We start from the raw sequence: 23236 nt of genomic DNA, 5'->3' as shown, positions 1-23236 counted from the left end.
CTGGGATTCGACCCCACTTATAAATGAGCCAATTTGCATGCCAGGCTTCACAGTCTCCTCTTTAGCTGGCACCCTCCAAACAGTAGGGTTAACTTGTTAGCTTTCAGTAGGGTTAAACCTTAGACCCTGCAGTTTAAAAATTTTTTAAATTTATTTTTAGAGGGGAAGGGAAGGAGAAAGAGTGGGAGAGAAACATCAGTGTGTGGTTGCCTCTCATGTGTCCCCCGCTGGGGACCTGGTCCGCAACCCAGGCATGTGCTCTGGCTGGGAATTGAACCAGTGACCCTTTGCTTCACAGGCCTGTGCTCAATCCATTGAGCTACACCAGCCAGGGCCCTGCAGTTCTTAACAGATCTATCTTTGAGTACGTTTTCCATGCCAGATTCTAGCCTAGCTGCTTTATGTAAGTTAACTCATTATACTGCTGACAGCAAAGTTCCTAACCTGTACTTGCTAACTGTGAGATCTGAGGCAACCTGTTTAACTTCTGTGTGCCTCAATTTTCTCAATAACAGTACCCACTTCAAGGGATGTCTTGAAAATTGAATGAGGTAATACTTGATAAGTATTTAGCAAATTACATAGCAAAAATTCAATGCACGTTAGCTATGGTTAAATTCTCCTAACTAACTGTGAGGTAGAGATTATTGGCCTCATTTAATAGAAAAGGAAAGACTCAGGAAGGTTAAGCAAGTTTTCCAAGGTCACTCAGTAAAACGGCAGTGTCGGGATTCAAACAGGTTTGCGATTGGCGGCTGAGATCCCAGCCTGGGATCCTCCATTTATACCAGGCTGCCCTGCTGCAGCCAGGACGTGAGGCTCTCATTCTGAAGTCCTGCTGCTGTCTTGCTGCGTGAACCTGGGCCAAGCACTAGTAAGTATTTCAGATTTTCCATTCTCAGATACCGGTCCTAAAGACATCAAATGCGAGGCACTGTCCAAAATAAACCCAAAGCCCCAATTCACACATAACCACCAGGATCTTTGCAAAGCAGAAAGGATATTAGTGATACAGGTGGAACGTGATCCCTCATCTGGTCAATTGGGAGGATTCCACTGCAGATCATCTCCGCCTTGGTAGAGACAAAGGATGGCATCACCAGGCCTGGGCAGTCACATAGGCAGAGGCCAGGTTCCACGAAGAGAGTCTGAAAGACACGTAAGAAAGGTTTACGTGGGCCTACAGCGGAGGAAGGGAAGGCACTGAAAGGCACACAAGGGCACATGAAAGGCATCCGGAAAATACCCGGCGGGAGGAACTGGCTGGGAAGACGACGCAGCGGCCAATGTTTAGAAATGAGTACCTGAAAATGCTTGGTGTGACCAGGCGTGGCGGACACAGACACTTTCTTGTTGCCCATGATGGTGTTGATTGTTGAACTCTTACCCACATTTGGGTAGCCCACCTAGAGGAGATGCAGAAGTTACTGAGCAGGCGAACGATGCACCTGTCAAAGACCCAAAGGTGTTACGCGAACAGTGGCAACCCCAGACCATGCGTCCACTTGCTTCGGAAGATTATCTGGGCTGCACGTTGTTTGCTGTCAGGTACCTCCCCCCGGGCCCATGGCATGGGTGTATTTATTCAGATTCGTCTCCAGTGATGAAACAGTCAAGCTAAATAAGTGCGTTTCATTTTTACAGGTTTTGCTCTAAGAGCAGATGCTACAGTAAAACTCACTGCCTTGCCCCCCGCTCTTCCCCTGCTCCCACCTACAGGCATTTCACTGGGTCCTCCATACTGGGTGGAGCTCAACATCAGGTATTTTCATCATCACAACATACACTTGTTTTTATTAACATCACCAAATGTCTGTCTTGCTGGCCAAAAACTTCAAATGGTACAATCACCTGATGTGGGTTGTCAAGCTACTAAAACTCTTTAATTACTCCTGGGTTCTGGGAGAAACGATATCCATTGTTCTACCTCTCCCTCTCCCTCAGCTATCAACAAACAGGAAGTGTCACATTGCCTCACATCGAGCAGGATCATATCCAGGAACAAAAGAAGTTCCAAAATGACAAGCAAACTTACTGCTCAAATTATGCCATCTTGGTTCTCTGCCTTTTCTCAGGCTTTCCCCCCCAGCCTCCAAATCCAACTCACGCTCTTACATGGTTCTGAGAATCCTCCATCAGCACGACCGGAAGATTGTAAAATACCAATCCCATTGCATATGGAATCCCAACCTGTCCATCTCTACAAGACCTAAAGTGGACACATTCCCGCCAACCCGGTCTCCCCTCTCACCACCCTTCCAACTCCAGCCACTCAATCACATGCCGCCCCACCAACCCACTCTTCCATTCCTGGGGCTCTGCTCCAGCACTTACCTTCTGACTACCTGCAATGCTCTTCCACCATCACTTGTCCCAACCTTACATCATACTTTAAGATACGAACTCTTAAAGATTTCAGGTAACTGCTTATTACTTTCAATGTTCTCCTAATGTTCTGTTTATATCTTGATTACATGATATATTACTACATGCTTAAACGCTGTTTGTTGGGGGTGGGGCGGGGAAGGGGACTTCTGTTGCTGTCATCCTCCCCCTGCCCAATCAGGTGCCCTCATGGTAACTCCTACAAGGTGCTGAACGCCCCCCCCCCACTCTCATCACCGGGAATTGCAAGACTTATGAGGGCGGGACTGTATCTGTGCTGTCTGCTCCATCCGTGGCCAGGGCCCATCGGGGGACTCGGCAAGCAGCAGGTGATCAGTGTTTGCAGAGTGAATTAATGAACACGTGCCAGGATTTCCACAGAGAGAAACTGAGAAAAGGAGGGAGGCTGCTTCTCATGCCCCTAAACATAAGAAATGAAGCAACTCATAGGGAAGCTGGGCTTTCTGGTACACATAGAAAATAAGTTTTTAGCATATAGAGAAATGAAGCCTTAAATATGAGACATTATATAACTTTTCCAAGGTTCGTAGCAAGTCAAGGCAGTGCCACTAACAGACCTAGGAATCACACCTAGGTTTGCCTGGCTTCAGGGACAATTCTCTTAATCAGTGAACTAAAAGAAAATTTGTAAAAAAAACCCAAACAAAAAAACACTTTATGTGTTTTTTTGGGGGAAGGGAGTCAAAAACAGTTAGGGTTAGCTATACCTGATATGTAACTGAAGAGCTGGGAGAGTGTCATGATTTACTTTCCTCCACTGTCATGTTCTCCTGGAGGGAAGACCTTTAGAATAAATACCTTCTCCAACACTTCAATTTCCTCAGCTAAAGGCGTGGCTGTCTGGAACCACGCTGTACTACTCCCTAGGGGTCTGGGCACGTTTATCAGCCGCCTTGTATTAGGGTATACGCAGTTAAAAGATGAGCTCACCTTTTCCCTTATCTAGTGTTTATGCAACACTACAGCATTTATTATATTTTCCCTGGCCCTTAGTTGTTGGGATTTTCCTAACATACTCCTGGAACATTTACAGTAAAAGTTGGCAAGGACCACAGGATTCCAAAAGCCTACCTCTCTTAAAAAGCCTACCTTACCTGAAGGAAAGAACACTGGACTAGAAGTCCAAAGACAACCATAAAACCTCTCATTCTAGTAGCTCTCAGTAAGTCATGTGTCAGGTAGGGCTGAACTGAAGGAGACTGGAGAAGACTAATATGAACAGGGCTGCAACCAATATAAGCCTTGAGAAAGTTCACTCTTTCAAGCTGGACTTTGCCTGTCACACTGCCTTTCCCACAACGGCAGTGGCTATTAAGCAAGGATTAATGTTTCTCTCCTGTGATACCAGAAACCTGGGTTCCAGTGAAGCGACCAAAGGATGGAGTGGTAACTGATTTATGAAATGCTTCATCTTACCAGTCCAACAGTGAGGTGCTGGTCTTTCACCTTCTTCCCGGTGTGCAGCTGCTTAAAGATGTCCAGCAACTCCTGCTTTGATACCAGGTGGCTGAAGTTGTGAGTCTGCCTCTTCTGTGGCGTTTTCGCGCCCTGACCCTCAGAGTCCACTGTACAGCTTTTCTTCCAGTTCTGGCCACAAGCTTCTTCGTTAGGGTTGCTGTCCTCTTCTGAACATGTCTGCCAATCTTCCTCCTCCTCCTCCTGGCAGTCCTCATACTCACTGTCGTCTTCGTCACTAGTGACAGCTTCGCTAACTGAGAGAGAATCCTTGTCTAGCAGATGCTGAGCCTCGCCATGTGCAGTTTCAGCCTCGTCGCAGCTGGAGTTTTCAGAGTCACTTCTGTCGTCTTCTTTAGCATCTCCATTTGCTTGTTCCTGAAGTAACAGAAAACAGAAAAATGCAGAAGTGTGTAACAACTGCACTTTTCCTCTCCAGTGAAAATACTCAAGCTGGTTATCCAAGATGAACAGAGGGTAAGAAAAGTTCTGAAGGAGACCAGAGACAGTGAATGCCAGGAGGGGCGATGTAAGCCTCGCAGGGCAAGGGCACAAGCGCGCTGTCCAGAGTGGTGCCCTTGGGGGAGGAGGAGTGGTGGACCCCCACTTTACACTCTTCTGTGGTGTTTGAACTTTGTACAATAATATGTATTACTTTTGGAACAGACAATCTTCAAAGAAAGCGAGGGTTTAGGAAAGCCTGTGTCAAGCTAAATTCTTTGGCCGTACATCACTTTGCAATGGGCTGCAGAATAAAACAGCCTATCTCATTAATGACAAAACATTTTCTTCTTTGTACAAAGCAAGAAGGGTTTAATTGGTAGTTTGGGCTTCATTTTACATCTGCATTTTTAAAGACAATGGTTTGCTTGCTTAAGGAAACTGCTATTTCTAAAAATTTTTTAAATTGCCTTTAATAAATCAAAGCACTGTGGAGACAGCTCCCTGTGTATAAAATGCAGGATCAACAAACTCAACTCTGTATGTAGATATTATTTACCAATTAAAGATTTCCTCTAGAGAAAGAGAAAAATCATGTACTATTCATGGTATATTAATTCTTTTGAATTCCTATCAATAACAAAGCAAAAATAAAGCAATTTACAGTATTACTAATTGGTACCGACAAGGGTGAACTTACTTGGATTTAGAAGTGACGTAAAAAACCTTATATCACTTCCAAAAAATCTAGTGTTAGAATGCATAGACATCACAGAAAAGGACATGGTGAACTCAGTTAAACAGGTACCCTATATTTTAGGAAAGCAACGTAAATAAATGTGAGGAAAAATAGGTATTTCATAATAATGCCTGGCAATCGAAAGGAAACATGGGACTGGAAGAAATTTCTATGACGAATGAGCAAGGAATGGAATGAAGTCACTGTGCCCTCTTCTGAATCATTTCAAAATATGGAAAGAGGCAAAACACAAGGATGGGAACTGACACACCTGTACAGGTTCAGGAAAAGTGATGACGACAACAAGAGAGCTTCGTGGTAGTTACATCAAAAACAAAAAGAAGGGAGGGTCAATCTTTTGGGGAATGCGGCGCAGTTTAACAGATGACCAAGAGAAAACTGAGGTACTCAACTCAAAAAAAATTTTTTTTTAAGTAAGAAGAGGTTTAGTATCTGCAGACAAAAAACAAACAAACCAAACTTAGGTGAGAAAACAGAAAATATCAAACTATTTTTAATAAGTTCACATTTGATAGTCAAATGACAGATAAGATTATAGTTAGAATATCACAGTAGTAACTGGTATTTTTCTCTTGGGAAATCATGAAAAACAGAGATTTCAGAAGACTTGGAAGTAGTAAATGGGGCCTAACTTTTAAAAAGGAAAAAAGAGTATCTTCCATAAACCACACACTGTTAACCCAGAACTCAACACAGAAGCAATTCCACGGTTCACGGTGAGCTCCGGAAAGAAAGAGACACTCGGTGACGGGGGTTCCCTGAGGACAGACGATGCCAACAAATTCCATATTCCTTTGACATCTACTCCTTGGTTAACAGTGCAAGGAACATCACAGATGTAGGAACTAATCCTTTTCCCATTTTTCACAGGGTTGCTGCGTTGGTGCATCGGAGGTAAGCAAAAGAATGATAAATACTGATTAAAAAACTCCAGCGACACATCGACTGAAACAACAGAAATGATAAGGAGGACAAACCAGGAAGCCAGCGCTGGAGAACAGTGAGCAGTTACGCTCATTGTTGAGAAGATTAAAGGAATAAAATATATAGTGCTTAGAATAGCGGTACCTGGCAGAGAATAAATTTTCTCTGATTTAGTTTTTAACAACAATAACATTATTACTGTTACCGTTACATCCTTGCAGATACATCTGTATTCATCAGGCAGGGCTGACTCCACAAACGGTTACAGAGCTCTGACCTTGGTCTCCATCTATTCAACAATGTTTTTCATTACCGGAAAGAAGATAAAGGGCAAACACACAAACTGTGCAGATGACCCAAAGATAGAAGAGAAAAGCAAGCTATACAACCAAAATGAACTCTACCCTGGCCCAAATCACTAATATTTAAAAGGAACAGCGATATCCTAGGTTAAGAAAAACAAAATGAAACATTCCCACATGTAAGGACAGGATGACATCTGCCTAAGTCTTTCTTTTAAGTATTTGAGGGAGTCGGTTGTTCACAGCTTCAATGAGCCAAGAGCATAATATAGATCCTTTGAAAAGGGATGAATTAACAAAAGGTCTGAATTATTGGGAGTATTCTGATCACAAGAAATAACAGTCCCTCTGTAATAATGCCCTGGGCAAACCACACCTGGACTAATGTATTCAATGAGGTTCCACTAATTTGCGCGTCATCCTGACACAGGCAGGCAGGCACTCCGGATCAGTGCCCCAAAGGTGATGTCCATGAACAACAGGAAAGCAGAAAACCCACAGTTTGCAGAGCTAAGGAAACAAGGGAATAGTCCTTAGATCAAAGGTTAGGGATCGCCTTTGCTTCACTTAAAGAACTTTCAAAATTCAGAGATAAAAAGAATGAACTGCCTGGTCTCTGTCATTTAAAGTGGTCACAGAGAGGTTGTATGACTGTTTGCTAGGGAGGCAGGAGAAAAATTTCCTTCAGAGTTAGAGCTCACTAACTTGAGAGCTCAGCAAAGGGTGGGTGTTGTATTTATGCACCCAGTCAACACACTTAACAGTCAACAGATGGCTGATAAATAGGAAAGGAAAGGAGGAGGAGAGGAGAAAAGACATTACTTAAGTCTTTTCCAGTTCTAAATTTTTTTTTAGATTTTATTTCTTTATCTTTAGAGGGGAAGGGAAGGAGAGAGGGAGAGAAACATCAATGTGTGGTTGCCTTTCGTGTTCCCTGCTGGGAACTGGCCCGCAGGGAACCAGCCTGCAACCCAGGCATGTGCCCTGACTGGGAATCGAACCGAGATTGTGTGGTTTGCAGGCCCGCGCTCAATCCATTGAGCTACACCAGCCAGGGCCCAGTTCTAAAATTTTATCACTAGTATCTTTTTACAGGTAGTTAGTACTTTTATTAGAAAAATAAATCCCAAACAGTTAATATAAACTTTGGGTTAAAAGATATCATAGTGAGTATCAGTGTGTAACAGAGCCGTGGGGACAGCAGGGAAAAGCCACCTGTGACTCCTTTTCCACAGGTCCTCTTACTCTTGTCACAGGACTGGGGGTGGGGAACCAATCAAACAAAACACCCCCAAAGTTCTACAAATCTTCGTAAGAAAAAGCAAAGCACACTAACCAGAAACTGAAATCCTGTTCCCTGAAACCCAACCTGGAAAAGTGCCCCAGGTTACCTTAGAGTCAGCAACCAGAGGAATGGCTTCGGCCAAAGCTGACCAGAAAATAACCTTCACGTTTTCTTTTTCAAAGTATGTGGCCCAGGCACTCCGCTGCTCAGAAGTCAGCAAGTCCGCCTTATTTATCAGAATAACATTTTCCTTACTGTCATCGATTTCTTTCACGTAACATTCCTAGGCAAGACAAGGATATTTAGGAAGGCCCCTCAAACGTGTAAAACTTAGCCTAATTATACTGAAGATCCCGAATGCCCTTAGTTTCAAGTCATTCCTTATTTAAATATTTTTAATCATGGTACATTCTACCGATCCTCTCAGTAAACCCTGAAAAGAAGTTACATCACATAAGAAACTGGAAGGGGTTAGAAAAAGCAATGCTTTCCTGCCCTGATGAGGTGTAACAGGTCCTCTTCTCTTTAATAATGCTGAATTGTTTCTCCTAAACAAAGTTAAACACTGCACAACCAGGTCTGTGAGCCAGCTGGGACTGTTTTTCAGCCAAGTGATGGCAGCCAACAATATTTAATGTAAAAATTATTTCTGAAGTCTAAAAGGAAACCAAGACTTAGTCATTGAAATTAACTCCCAAATTTGGCTGACCATTAGGAAACACACCAGAAATACAAAAGCTGACTTCATAAGAGTTTCACCAGTAAGATTCTTGTTATTCACCAGTGGATTCAAAATGAATCTATACTATTACTACTGCGGTTCTCAGTAGAAACACTTTATGTGTGTACAGTGTTTTATTATTCAAAGCCTATGTTACATTATTTCATGTGATTCTCACACCTTCTTACCCCCTGTGGCAGCTTTCAGACTTAGTTTACTTGTAAGCTGCCATAGGGTGGGTGTGATAACCGATAAATGAGAAAACATAATGGGATGGGTAAGAAGCGACCAGGAATATGATGAAGGAAAATGCTATTGTGACTAGTGTCTCCAAAAATGAGAAACATTAGCAAATGCCTGTTCACAAAGTGGCTTCTACACTAAAAGCTAGAAAGTTCCTGTCAGTGTCTGTGCTTTCCTGCAGATGGAAACCACTGTTTGAGAAGCGAAAACACCTGTCTAAACAGTTGCATTATGCAAGCTCCTGACCTTGGGGCGGGGCCTAATTAAACACAGCCAGAGAGAGGACAGAGTGCATGCCTAGAGTTACTGTGACCAGGGATGCTGTCCTCCCACTGCTCCTCCAAGGACCGAGTCTGAATCTTGCCACACTTTACTTACCAAATCCTCACATCTAAACAGGAGCGGGTTTCGAGCATCCACTATCTGGACCACGATATCGCTGCAAGACAAATGTGAGATACTGCAATTGCAATCTTTGTGAAGTGAAGAAAATACCAACCATACGTAATAGTAGAAAACACTTTCCATATATTAAGCATTTGACATATGTAACTTTTTAAAGGTACAATCATACCCAGTTTATATAGGAGGAAACTAAAGCTTAGAACAATAGAGTAACTTCTTCAAGGTCACCAGCTACGAAATGAAGGAGCCAGAATGGGAACTCAGGCAGTCTGGACCAGGGGCCACGCTCATAATTGTAACCTCCTCCTCCTCCACTTATACGGCCTAGTGGGGCTCTGGTGATGTTTCACTGCTAACATTTTAACTGTATCTTCTAAAACCTTTCCAGGAAACATAAAGTGAGGTCTACTGTATATTCAGTACCTGACCCATACTGTGCTAAGGCCTCAAAAGAAAACTAATGTATCACCTGCTGACAGCTGCCACTTGCAAAGCCTATATCTTATTTAAATCCGAGGCTGATAAGACAAAGCATATACCTAGCAAATAACCATCCACCCATTCCAACAATGTGTTTAGATAGCAAGAATCCAAGACAGCAAATTATTCACTGAAGTTGCCATCCTGAAGGAGGAGCGATGAGTTCAACTTCTTCAGTCACATACAAGAAGATGCAGCAATAAGAAAACTCTCCACAGCTGACAGGCCCTTCGAATCCCTAAGAAATGTGGTAGGGACTACAGCAGCCAGCACTGCACGAATACATGTGTCACTTCCCTGGGAGGACCCTCCCTTCCCTCAGCTTCTGTGGTCAGGAAAGGTGCCTTTTTAAGGGCCAGCTGTGACTAACACTGGAAAGGAGTGCTGCCTACCCCTCACAGTGGTCTCCCCATGTCCATGTCTGGTTTGCCTTTTTGGAGCGCACTCTTCCGCAACCATGCTGAGTACCGAAGACATGCATGAAATCATGGTCACCGCTGAGGACAGGGTTTCCGACATTCAAAGTGCACTTCCTTCAGAGTAGTTACATTTCCACCATAATTAGATGATTCAAAGGAATTCTCAGACTTGCTAATTTATGACAAATTGTTTTTAAATTCTCAAAGTAAGCAGATCCTCCTATTTTCTTCTTTAAGGTAATAATCTGCCACTGTCACTGTGATGATTTAAGAGTACATGTAGAAATGACTGCAAAAAAAAAAAAGGACAAAGCCTGATGAACTAAAATTACAAGGTCCAACAAACAATATATCTACCTACCAAACATGCAGAAAGCATGAGAATAACCAGCTTAGAAACATCAGTAAGGAAACACGACCAATTTAATGTGGCTTGCTTCCGGTGCTGAATTAGGGTGCAGAGAAAAGCGCCAACTGTGCACCAGGAAGGGCTGGTGCAATGCAGTGGAAGCAGCCGCGTTGCTGGAATGCTGGGTTCTGCCCTCAGTGCCACAGCAGTTTCCTGCACTTCAATCCACGTTATACATCAAATCTTTTCTGATAAACTACTTTTGTAATTAAAGAGACAGATGGTTTAGCTGCCTGTTACCAAACAGGAGACATCTGTTGTGTAGAACCCACCAATACGTATTTCCTGTTAAAAGATGTGGCAGTAGTCACTTTATTGATAATAATTCTATGTAACTCAGATCAACTGCCACATAAAACACACTACATTCGAACAGGGAAACACAGCTCGCCTCCTTGCACAGCCACATCAAAGTTATGACGGAAATACAGACTAACCATTACTCAGAACCATCAGAAATCAAGCTGAATGGAGTCTGACAACTAGGGAATTAAAGAAACCACATCCATCCAGACTGGTAGGAGAGGCACAGATGTGGAATGGGCTGGTCTCTCACCCACATGTGGTGGATAAAAATTTGGGAGGGATCTCTCAGGAGTGAGAAGTCCCAGCCCCACACCAGGACCCCAGCCAAGGTTCCAGTGCCAGGAAGGTAAGCCCCCATAACTTCTGGTTGCAGAAACCAGCAGGGATTGAGTCCATGGAAGAAATTTCTGGAGTCCCAAGCAGTTCTTCTTAAAGAACCCACATGCAATCTTAATCAGATTCACTCCCTCTGAGCTTCCGCACCAGGGTAGCAGCTTGAAAGGCACCAGTGGCATAAAGGGAATAACTGAAGTGTCTGCCACCGAGGTGAGAGCTGGGGAATAGCTTTCTCCCAGACAGAAAGGTGAGCCACCATCCCTTTTCCGAACCCTCCCTGCAGAGTAGGTAGGCTGGTGGCTTATCTGAGACTCCACCACTCTGGCTAACACTGTTTGCCTTGCCCTGGAGATCCCCAAAGACTCCAGACTCCGCCTTACCCCAAGCTGCTTTTCCATACAAATGCTCATGCTTCACAACTTCCTAAAACCTCTCAAACAAGCAACAGCCAGCCTCAGTGAGACCCCACCCCCTCTACCCCTTGCTAAGGGGCCCAAGGCCTGGCACTAGCAGCAACCAGCCTAGATTCACAGCTTGGCTTTGCCTGGGAACCTCCACACCCAGCACAAGTAGCAGTCATCTCTGACTGCTTTATAACTCAGGCAGGGTGGCCCTGGCAAAACACAGGTGGGTGCTAAGCTTGGCTTGCACCACCTGGGAAACCCCAGAGCCTGGGTGCCCAGTGGACCACACAGTCCACACAGACCACACAGGAGCACCTCGACCCTTCCCCTGCACAACTGATCCTTCATGGAGGGTGGAGGCTGGTGGTCAGTGGTCACAGCCAGTCCTTGCAGCTGACTGACTTGGGAAAATCCCTCCCACTGACCTGCCAACAGAAATCAAAGCTCAACTACAAAGGAAGGTGTACTCAGCACACACAAAGGGTGCACCTCGAGTACCCAGCTTTGGTGATGGGGGAGGCTGTGCCAGCGCACCATACAGGACACCTACTACATTAGGCCACATTACCAAGACATGAAGTCAAAGCAGTGTTACACAACACATAGAAACAAACACAGGGAGGCTGCAAAAACGAGGAGACAAAGAATCATGGTGCAAATGAAAGAATGGATCAAAACTCTAAAAAAAGAACTAAACAAAATGGAGATAAACAATCTATCAGATGCAGAGCTCAAAATATTATAAGGATGCTTAAGAAAGTTAGTGAGAACCTGAACAGCATAAAAAAGATCCAGTCAGAATTGAAGGATACATTAACTGAAATAAAAAAAACAATTTACAGGGAAACAATAGTAGAGTGGATGAAGCAGAGAATCAGATAAATGATTTGGAACATAAGGCAGCAAAAAACCACCAACTAGAACAGGAAGAAGAGAATCCAAAAAATGAGGACTGTATAAGCAACCTGTGGGGCAACTTTCAGCAATTCCAACTTTTGTATCTAGGGATGCCACAAAGAGAAAAGAAAGAGCAAGAAATTAGAAATCTATTTCAAAAAATAATGAAAGAAAACTTCCCTAATTTGATGAAGGAAATAGACATGCAAGTCCAGGAAGCACAGAGTCCCAAACAAGATAGACTGAAAGAGGGCCCCTCCAAGACATATCATAATTAAAGTGCCAAAGATTAAAGATAAAGAGAGAATCTTAAAAGCAGCAAGACAAACAGTTAGTAAACTACAAAGAAGTTTCCATAAGATTTTCAGATGATTTCTCAAAAGAAACTTTGAAGAAAGGACTGACAAGAAACATTCAAAAGTCATGAGAAGCAGGGACCTACAGCCAAGACTGCTCTACCCGGGAAAGCTATCATTTAGAATCAAAGGGCAGATAAAGAGCTTCCCAGACAAGAAAAAAACTAAAGGAGTTTATCATCACCAAACAATTATATGAAACGTTAAGGGAACTTATTTAAGAGAAAGATCAAATCTATGAACAACAAAATATTCAAAACTAAGAACAAAACTATGAATCTATCAACAATTGAATCTAACTAACTAAGCAAATAAGCAGAACAGAGAGAGTATCATGATACAGAAAGTGTTTTGATGGTTGCCATGTTTGGGGTGGGGGTGTGGGGAAATGGGTGAAGAGGGGAGGGGATTCAGAAGTACAAATAGGCAGTTACAGAATGGCCATGGGGATGTTAAGTACAGGATAGGAAATGGAGTAGCCAAAGAACTTGTGTGCTTGACCCATGCACAGGAACAATGGTGTGGGGACTGCCTGAGGGAGTGGGGGGTGCTGGGCGGAGGGGGTAAAAGGGGGAAAAACTGGGACAACTGTAATAAACAACAGAATACAATAAAAATACACTATATGCAGTGAAGTAGAAATATGTTCCCTCTTATGAAACGAGAAATACCACGAAAGAAAAATAAAGCAAATAATACTATAGTCTGATTGATGCTAAAAGTTTCTCAAGCACAGGGTCATGCTAGGGAAACCAATCACTTATTTAGGGGCAGAAGAAGTGGGTAAAGGGCCATCCTGCTGACACGGAGGCACACTTGGTTATCTCTGCTCCCTCTCAATATCTACAAAAAAAAAAAAAGAATGGAAAGGCTGGAACTCATTAGGACAAAAAGAAAGAACAGCAACTAAGAAATGCCAAGCCCATAAGATGCAAGCCTGGTCCTGCCCCAGTGTCCCAGGGAAAGCCCAGGATTAGAAGCATCAGGGGTAGTTCTGAAGGCGAGGGTGGGGGATGGGCCTGAAATCCATCTGAGCAGGGATGTTGAGGACATTTCCCTGTTGCATTCAACCAGGCAACCACGCCGGACCCATTTCACAAATTTAATCCAAGAGGCGTTTTGTTTGTTTGTTTGTTTGTTTGTTTGCCTAACAATGCTAAATGCGGAAGTAATCTTTTCCAAGAACCAATAAAAATCCTGTTTCCTAATGTGCTCACTTGGTGTATTCTATAGATTTCAAAAAAATACAACCTGAAGCTTCCTTGTTAAAAAGCCATCATTTCAAATATAAGCTTTATGTATGAAGTCCTTGTAAATAATTCAGACACTCTGAAGAAAACAAAAACCTTTAACTATACCAATGATTTTCAACCTTCTTCATCTCACAGTACATGTAAACTAATACTAAAATCTGCGGCACACCAAATAATTTTGCCAACTTGCCAAAAAAAAATAGGTGTCCTTTTGATTTATTCACACTGGACGGCTATTGTTGTGTTGGCTGCTGGCATTTTTTAATTTGACAATCTAAGGGTAGGGAGGTCAGTGTGCCTGTCTAAAATAGTCAGGCACTGCATGCTTTAACAACCTTTGCAGTATAGTTGAAAATCGCTGAATTATATTAAGAGGTGAGACTGGAGAAAGCTGATTCATCAACATCAACAATCAGTGCATTAAAAAAAAAAGACCGAAAATCTCCCATTCTTAATTTCTCAAGTTCAAATCCCAATGAAAATAAATCATTTCATTCCCCCAACCTTTATCAACTGGTCCTCCTCCTGCTGGGACCTGGCCCACCTCCTTTCTATCCGCAATGCTGTAGGAACTGCACTCTGCTGTGCAGAGTAACCTGGTGACACTTCACCAGGTTTGTTACCTAAGTGCGAAGACTGCATTCCATTCATCTGCCCTGGCGCCTGGCTCTTTGCCTGCCCCCTTCACCCTCTCTTTGCAGGTAGGCACCTACCCCTTTTCACACCCATATTTTCCATATCACCAGTAGAAATTCAATATACATTTGCTGAAATAACTACAGTTGCTTCAGAACTCATCTTACAGAAAACATTCACCATTCTCACAAGCTTGTCAGTGTGTTCATCTAATGACAAAAAAAATCTATATAAAAATAGTATCATACTTACAGTTTTCATAATAATTCTCAACAGCCCTTTGCATAGTTTAATCCTGCCCGCCCCATCCCTGGGCCTGTAAACTTATATTAATACCCAAACCCAATATAACACAACAACTTCACCACTCCCCAGTGGTGATTTACCTTCTCTCAATCACCCTCCAAAGCTGGCGCCAAAAGTCCAAATTTCTTTCAAATGGAGTCAATATCAGCTTTTGTTCCTCTTCTAGCCTGGCTTTAAAATGATAGGTTTATAACTTTGCCAGATTATAATAGAAGGTTTTCAGTAATATAAATACTCGAATACATCACATTCAAAAGCAAGTACACAAATACCGACAAATTATTTTAACATACTTTCTGCTGAGGCAATAAAGAAAAACAAATTCAAGTTTTATACTTAATCTATTTAAACCCTGAGAGGTTATCTATCACATGAAATGACGTTTCTCTAAGGCATCCATCCACCTCCTCCGGGAGGACCGCTCGAGGGCGGTGCTCACCTGCGGGGTAACTGTGGCTGGAGAAGGGTACAAAGGAGAGACCGGGACAGCGCTGGAGCAGACCAGCCAACTCGCAGCCTTTGCGCAAGGATTCCCATGCAGCCAGCAGTGCTGTCTGCACACACTCCAGTTTGCACTTGAAAGAGGAAACCTACCATTTTCCTTTTTAAAGAATCAAGATTTAAAAATGCAAACAGCCATGCAAACACACCAAAATGTCTGACTTGGAATTTCAAGACGAATCTTCAAATAGTTTAACACTCACCGGACAAGCTGACGCCTCCATTCTAGAAAGTTATCTTTCTCTGCCTGTTTGAGTTCTTCAGGGCTAGTATTTTTGTCCCACTTTGGTCTGAAACAATCACAGAGGCAAAAAAATTCCACGTGAGTTACCAAAATAAAACAGGAGATTTGGATTAATAATGGCTACTGAGAGAAGCTAGCAGGAAAAAAGTGTATGCCACCTTAAAAAATTGATCCTCAGTGGCCTTGTGGTGCCTTGTAAGGTTCTACTTTGTCGTTCGACTCACCTCCTTGGTATGCACAAGAACTGTTTGTTCTCTTCCTGGAGCTTCTTAATTCTCTGGCTCTCCTCGAAAGACAGCAGTCCAGTTTTGGCCTCAGGAAGCACAAACTTAATATTAAGCTTTTCTGTTTATGGAACAGAAAAGTACTGTTACTTAAGAGGCAATATAGATAGTGAATATTGGTCATTACTTCAAAAACTAAAAATATGAGCACCTAAAAACAGAACTTAAGCTTTTTTGATTTAGATTCCTCTAGCCTTGGATAAATTATAATTTCCAAATAAAATTTTCTATCAAAAGAAAGAAAAAAAGATCTTTATGAAAGTTTGCAAAAGGTCAACTATTTTTCAAGTACTAATTTTATAAAATTCCATATACTAAATGCAGTAAGAGTGGGAAGCAGTTGTAAAGATTCACTAAAACCAATCTCTTCATTCATTTTACGCAGGAAGAATTGTAAGCCAGTGGGAATGGGCGGGGAAGCCAAGATGCAGCAGTCTCACTTCAGTCAGAAAAGGTGCACTACTGCACCGCTGTGACTGACGTAAGATATTTATGGTGAACACCCGACTAGGGCTGTATATGAATTCAAATAGTGAAAGAAGTGTGAAGTCCGTGCATAAACCACAGAGACCTCTATTCTAGGGCTCTACTACCCGCCCTCCTCTTGCCCCGGCAGCCATTCCAGAGTTGCTCCAGGTCACTCCATTCCACGACACACTACGTGCAGCTCCCTAGTCCCCTTGGGCAGGTGACCTCACTGAGATAAGAATCTAGAAAGCCAGCTAAGCTTATTACCAAAATGCCAAGAGAAGGTCCTATTCAAAGATAACATGACATCTGCAGCACACACACACACAAAATGCACCAATGCACACAATTCCGCATGCAGTCCTAGGGGTGCACAGATGGCTGAAACCTGTAGCCTCCAGGTTAGGGATCAGTGTCCCTGTGTGTCTAGCAGCCAGTGTTGTCTGCAGGCCACAGAATTGTGACCTTTAGGCGAAGTGTGGTCTGTCATCCTTCTCAGACCACCAACTCCATCTAGGACTTTGGTCTGCTCAGTCTAGTAACCTAGAGTTCAACCGCCATTCTCTTGCATGTCATCCTCGGCCAACAGTCAAAACACACACCACTGAGCTACATACACTTGGTAACTCTTTCAAACTGATTCCTCCTTCAGTGGTCATCTCCTACCCAATGGCCAACCACTGTAAACACCTCTGGCCCTCTGATTCTCTACTCTTCTCCCAGTCCGTCACCCAGCTCGTAGCTTCACTTCTTCCCCTATTTGGCTAAAACCATACGGCACATACATTCGACCAATGATTGAACATCCGTATTCATTATTCCACTGCACCCATTCCCAAATCTCCAACCTTAGGTAAAGCCGACTGTCTTTTCTCCTCATTTTTGTACATTTTGTATGGGCACTTGGAGTGCTGCTCCAAGTACCCATACGACAATGCGGCCACTGGTCTCTGAACTGTGTTTACTACCAGCACTTCTGACACCAAGTGTGTGGGTTTCCCACACCAGCAACCGAGTCTCCAACTCTCCACACATCAGCCAGTGTCCTACAATTTAACTGTATTCCGTCAGACTCCACAGGTATAAGGGCTCTGTCCCACCACTTCACTCCAGGTGCCAAATCCACGAATGGGTTTTATGGAGGCTTCATCAGGCAGGCACGAATGCTTATTGTCAGTGGTGATTAACTCAACCCTCAGCATCTCCAGAGGCTGTGTGTGTGTGTGTGTGTGGGGGGGGGGGGGCGGGCGGGTATTTGCTGAAAATTCCCACACTCTAATCATGTGGTTGGAGGTTCCTGTGGTACTCAGCCCCTCCCCACCCACGCAGAAGTTACCTAGGGGCCCACTAGTCACCTCATAGCACAAACGCTCTCTAGCCCTCATCTCTCAAGAAGTTGTAAGGATTTTAGAAGCTTTCTGTATCAGAAACTGGGGATGAAGACCAAATATATGTTATTACATCACAATACCAAACCTTCCCTTATTTACTGAAAATTAAAAACGAGTGCCATCTTCTAAAAAGTAGAATCCCCAGGGAGCATTTCACTTGCCATTATTTGGCACTCCTTTGTTAGGTCAGGGACTCACATGAGAACCTACTGAAAAACCACAGACCATCGCTGCATCCAAAAATGCACCAACGCACACATGCACACAATTCCGCATGCAGTCCTGGGGTGCACGGATGGCTGAAACCTGGAGCCTCCAGGTTAGGGATCAGTGTCCCTGTGTGTCTAGCAGCCAGTGTTGTCTGCAGGCCACAGAATTGTGAACTAAGTTCTATCACCTTTACATTATTAATGAAAAGAAAGTAAAGGTTTATAATAAATTTTAGTAAGAAATTTTAGTGGATTTTCAAAAGATTCATAGAGGTCTCATTATGTAGGCACGACTTTTTAAATCACTGCCCATTAGTGATTATACTCCAGACCTTCCCCCCCTCCCTGGAGGTGGGGCTCCAAGTTCCAAGTCTAATTATGCCCCATTCTGTTTAAAAGACCAACCCTCATTCCGAAGGCACCCAGGGGTCCAACAACCAGCAATTACCACAGCATACAAAAAGACACTCCAATTGCACCAGAGATTCCAAAGGTAATTTTGAAATTTTCATGTCAAGAACCCAGGCAGAGGACCAAATATATAAGTTTCTTATTGTATCACAATATCAGTATCACTACAAGTATATGGGTTCAACATCAGCTAAGTCCTTAGGATTTTCCACAGAAGGAAGAAAGTCTTTGTTCGTGGTTTTTCTCTCTCATTCCCTAAATTGTAAATACTCTCCTTCAGCTCCCTACTCCTCATCTGTCCACTTCCTTTCAGAAGATGGCCTTCTACCTTACTAAGAGAAAAATCCAAACTGTTAAGATATGCACCCCCCTCAGCTGCGCACCCACACGTTTCTAAACGTGTGCTCCCCTTCGGCTTCCTTCTTCCTTCTCTCAGCTTTGGAGGACGCTGCACTTCTATCACAGGAAGCTACCCCTCCAACTTTGTTTTTGATTGCATTCTGTTGCCACCTCCTTCTAGAGTCAAACTTTGCTCCATTTCCTTATTCATCTCTATTTTGTTTCATGGTTTTAAAAATTAACTTTTACTTACACATTTACACAATACATCAACTCTCCTCGTAAAAAACTCAACCATAAAGGCATTTTTCTCTGACCAACCCCCAATCCTCACCCCACTCCAGCAATTTCAGTTCCCTCCCTTGAGATTATTGATTAAATGCATAGCTTTCCAAGTTTCCCCCTCTAATACACATACATATATCGACTGGTCCATTTTTTAAAATATTTTTAAAATGTTCAATTACAGTGGATATACAGTATTTTAATTAGTTTTAGGGATACAACGTCATGATTAGACTTTTATGTAACTTATGAAGTGATCATCCCATTAAGTCTAGTACCTAGGTAAGATTTTTTAAATGCAAATGCTGCCACACCATACACACTATTCTGCACTAACTTGATCTGTTCATAATTGGTAATTGGTCTCGGAGATCCTTCACGTTAGTATTCGGAAACTTACTGCATTCCTTTTAACGATCGAATAGTATTGCACAGCATGTCCATACCACTGTTTCCTTAGCCATTTTCCCACCTATTGAGCATGTAGGTTGTTTCCAAGTATTCACTGTTAAAATACAGCATTATCTGAGAACTTGTTAGACATGCAAATTCTCAGGCTCAACCCACAAGCTGTGGCACATTCTGTATAACTCACACCTTGAGTACTACTAGACCTCCCCATAATGCTTCTGGGATATCTCCCCTTATGCTCATTTATGAATTTAGCAGGGTCTGCAAAACAGTTCCAAGTAGATTTATTTGTATCTAGTCAGCAAAGACAGAAATGTGACCATTGTCACAAACCCTCAGCAATAAACAACTTACCAGCTACAAACTCTGTTCCTGCAAGTTCTGCAGTAGCAAGGAAGTCATCCAGGGAGCTCTGCTCAGTCACCGACTGAAGGTTAAGGCGACCCCAATCATAGCCATCATTGAGTTCACTTGTGTGCAGCTGTGAACGAAACAGGGTAAAAATATAGCTCCTCTCTTCTGCTTTTGACATCCAAACTCTAACCCCCAAGAACTAACTATTCCGCTGTCTTGAGTGTCATGTCAGCAGCTTTAGAGTCAAAGCGAGTAATAACTAACATTTATAGGAGCACTTTCTTACCTCATTTTTTTCATTTAATTTTTGAAATCTTTTGAAGTAAATTTTAATGTCTCTCTATTTTACTTGATAAGGAAACAGGCTTAAATAGATAAAAATAAACTACCTAGAGTTGTAACTAATAAGTGATAGAGGTGAAATTTGAACATAGACTCTCTGGTCCCGGCAGCCACAGAGTAGTCAAAATTTTTTATGAGCCCCAGAGTAAGTTTTCCACAGTGACCCAAATGCTGTTCTACACATAATGACACAATTATGTACCACTCAGTAGAGTAAAATAATAATTAAAAACTATCCAAAAGCAAAGTTATCTTACTACATGTAACACACTGATATTTTGAATTCTTTTTTGTTGGATTAAAAACCCTCTAGTTGCCACCTCCTTAACTGATTCCCAGACACAACCAGGAGTTGAAAAACACCACTCCAGCTACATGCTCAGTACAGGTACAAATAAAAGGGAAAAAAACCCTGAAGGTTAAAAGGTCTGACCAAGGCCACAGAATCAGCGAAAGTCAGAGTAAGGATTAGAATCCAGTTCTTTACAATTCATATTCGATCTTCTCAGCACTTCTCCTAAAGGTTACATTAATGACAAGCTGCTTCAAAGTCCATTGAAGTTATCAGTAATCTAACGTCCAGAGTAACTCTAACCTAGTGAACCCGGATGAGCACCGAATGCGGCTTACTCTGCATATTATATGAATGGAAATCAGCAGCACACGAACAGTTAGTCCCAGGGACATATTTGACTTTAGCAGACTCTTGTCTCAAATACCTGGGGTTATGAATGGTCAAAATAGCAAGCACAAGTCAAACCACTTCGTCCATTTTTCGAGGTCATAAAACTATGACCTTTTCTAGCCCTGGGAAAACAATGGGCCAGCCACAGCCCGGAGATGAAGTGTTCCTCTTTAAGGGCTACTACTAGGAAAAAATAAGGATGAAGCAGGAATGAGAGATACGTTGGATTTCTAGTAGCAACCAGCCATTCTTAGGGGGTCATTTCTTTGAACTAATTAATACAAAAAGAAGTAGAATTTGCGTCTCTCACTTCCAAACGCCCCCATGTCTTGTGAGGCAAAGACCAAACTGTTATCCTGACATAAAGACCCTTCAAGATCTCACTCCTGCTTCATCATTAGTCCTACTGTTAAGCCTCCACCTTTGTGTCCTCTGCTTCTCCGTAAAAAGGACCTGATTATCGGCCTGGGAGAAACGTACTCATCCTTCAAAACCCTACCAGGATTCGCAGCATTCACTCCCACAGCCGGACAGAAAGGCTGAAAAAGATGACAAGATCTGTCTCACCCAGGAGTCGGTGTGACGATGGCTACGGCTCCGCTGAGTCTGATGGCGGATAAGTGCCCGGCCGAGGGATCCAGTTCCCGGCGCTTTCTTGCGGCTCATTGCAACACAAACGCCAAACTTGATGTGCCCGAAGTGCACGTTTTCCACTATTCCAGCGCCGGACCCCAGGAAGTGACGTTATCAGCGAGCCCAAGGAGTGAAGGCCCGCGTTGAACATAAACAGAAATAACTTGCTCAAAACTGCCTCCTTATATCTCGGGTCTGCCATTCTCGTTGAAAAAAAAATCTCGAGTTTTCTGGTAACTTAACTTTCTATAGCTATCTCTGGTAATCGCTCAAAATTTGAAAGTGGGGGCTGAATCAGAGCATGGTACCTTCCAAACTCGTGCATCGGTCTTCCGCGTCCGGCGAGGAACCCGGAAGGTCTAGGAAACGGGCCGTGGTACTGGCGGTGGTAACCCCGCCTCCCTGCTGTTTTCGTCAGAAGAAGGCGGGGACCCGTGGGAAGGGTGTTTCTGAGCCTTTGCACGAATTACTTTGCCTCTTGCTTCTTGTTTTCAGCGGGTGTCTGAAGGTTTGGCCCCACCGCTTGGAGTCCCGGCAACTAAATTTTTGTTTTCTTAGTCTTCCCGAGCTGCCTATTGGGGAGGGAAAAAAGCCCTGCCTCATTAGGAGTTCGGAACAAAAGGAGGAATAATGCTTCCAGAGCTTGGCAAAATTGCAGGGAAACCAACAGGATCTGATTTAAAAGCTTTATTTCAAATAGTAGTTATAGGAGGATTTTCTTGGTGCTCCAACCACTGCCTTTTTCAAGAGCCAACTTTAATTGTAAAAAGTTTAAAATTTCCAGTTATAATTGTATTAAAACTTTCCTGTAAGTAAAGCGAAAACAGTGAGGCGGCTCTGTTCTGCGGCCTGGGCTTTTGTTCTCACTTTACCGTTAGTGCCCTGTAATGGGAATATAAAAAGTCAGGTTGGAGTCCTGGAGATGCTGGGGATTTTACCTACGTTTTGTTAGTCAGGCGGACCACCTCAGTGATACGATGCTTGGAGAGGAAGCAGCTTGCTCAGGTCAGGTGGGATATGTGTGGTGTCCGAAGTCGAACCCAGGTTCTATCAGCTATGTTACATGTTCCTGGTGAAAGGAGAGAAAGAGGGTTGTTAACATGTATTTTGAACCAAGTGCTTTTCAAACTTTAATGTGTATATGAACCCTCCTGGAAATCTCTGTAACAGATGTTAATTTACAAGGTCTGGGATGTGGCCAGGGATTCTGTACTTCTAACAAACTCCCAGGTGATGCTAATGTTGCCAGTCTGGTCCATGGGTCATGCTTTGAGTAGCAAGATAAGTCTACTCTCCTGTGATGTGGATGAAGATACATGCAAGTTGGAAACAGCAAGTTAAGGGCATGCAGAACTGGGACATGTCATCCACCGGTCTCTGGATTTCCTGCCAAGGCCACGCTGTGTACTGCATAGGCTGTGGGAAGTCAGCGCGTGCAGATCAGTAATGGAAAGCATCAGAACGTGGTTTCTCCCATTCTCAACTCAGAAACAGTATATCTTTAAAAAAAATCTTGAACATAATCTCCAGGAGTAAAATGGAGAAGACTCATAGAAGAGAATAAGTGGACAGTTCTCTTGCAGCATAGAAGTTAAAGATAAAGCAGTTAAATGACTTTTGCATTCTAATGACAATAATAATAATAATAATAATAAGATGATATAAAAGAAACCTGCCACCTCATTCCTAGAGCTCAGTCAGGACTTCGTCCTCCTTTTCCAGATTTTGTCGCTTTGAGAGATTTAGAAAAGCAAACATTTTGGGTTTCTATAGTCATTCTCATGGACTCCAAAAAATCTTGACCAAATAAAGTTATAAGTTAATCAAGTCTGGTGGAGAATCAAAAAAGACACTGACATTGTAAGATTAAAATAGCAGCAACTGTTCAAAACTGACAAATAAGTACGGCATAAGTAATTTTAATATTCCCCCAAG

General features: G+C 42.9%; 1 protein-coding gene across 1 annotated transcript in view; it reads right to left on the bottom strand.

Annotated features, from left to right (window-relative positions):
• Positions 1 to 21633, bottom strand: part of LSG1 (large 60S subunit nuclear export GTPase 1) — a 30527-nt gene extending 8894 nt beyond the window's left edge. Inside the window, exons 1-10 of the mRNA XM_037153410.2 lie at positions 21236 to 21633; positions 19642 to 19768; positions 15714 to 15834; positions 15449 to 15535; positions 14825 to 14911; positions 8916 to 8976; positions 7680 to 7856; positions 3823 to 4239; positions 1305 to 1406; positions 1005 to 1148 (exon numbers count right to left, since the gene is read on the bottom strand). Of these exons, the coding sequence (XP_037009305.2) occupies positions 1005 to 1148; positions 1305 to 1406; positions 3823 to 4239; positions 7680 to 7856; positions 8916 to 8976; positions 14825 to 14911; positions 15449 to 15535; positions 15714 to 15834; positions 19642 to 19768; positions 21236 to 21334 (1422 nt within the window). The 5' untranslated portion in view covers positions 21335 to 21633. The remainder of the gene's footprint in view (positions 1 to 1004; positions 1149 to 1304; positions 1407 to 3822; positions 4240 to 7679; positions 7857 to 8915; positions 8977 to 14824; positions 14912 to 15448; positions 15536 to 15713; positions 15835 to 19641; positions 19769 to 21235) is intronic.
• Between the last annotated feature and the right edge of the window lie 1603 nt (positions 21634 to 23236).

The sequence above is a fragment of the Artibeus jamaicensis genome, unplaced genomic scaffold (genome assembly GCF_021234435.1).
Source record: "Artibeus jamaicensis isolate MK-2021 breed Jamaican fruit bat unplaced genomic scaffold, CSHL_Jam_final contig_466, whole genome shotgun sequence".
NCBI lineage: Eukaryota > Metazoa > Chordata > Mammalia > Chiroptera > Phyllostomidae > Artibeus > Artibeus jamaicensis.
The sequence above is the reverse complement of the archived record's forward strand: the minus strand, read 5'-3'. Positions and strand labels throughout refer to the sequence as shown.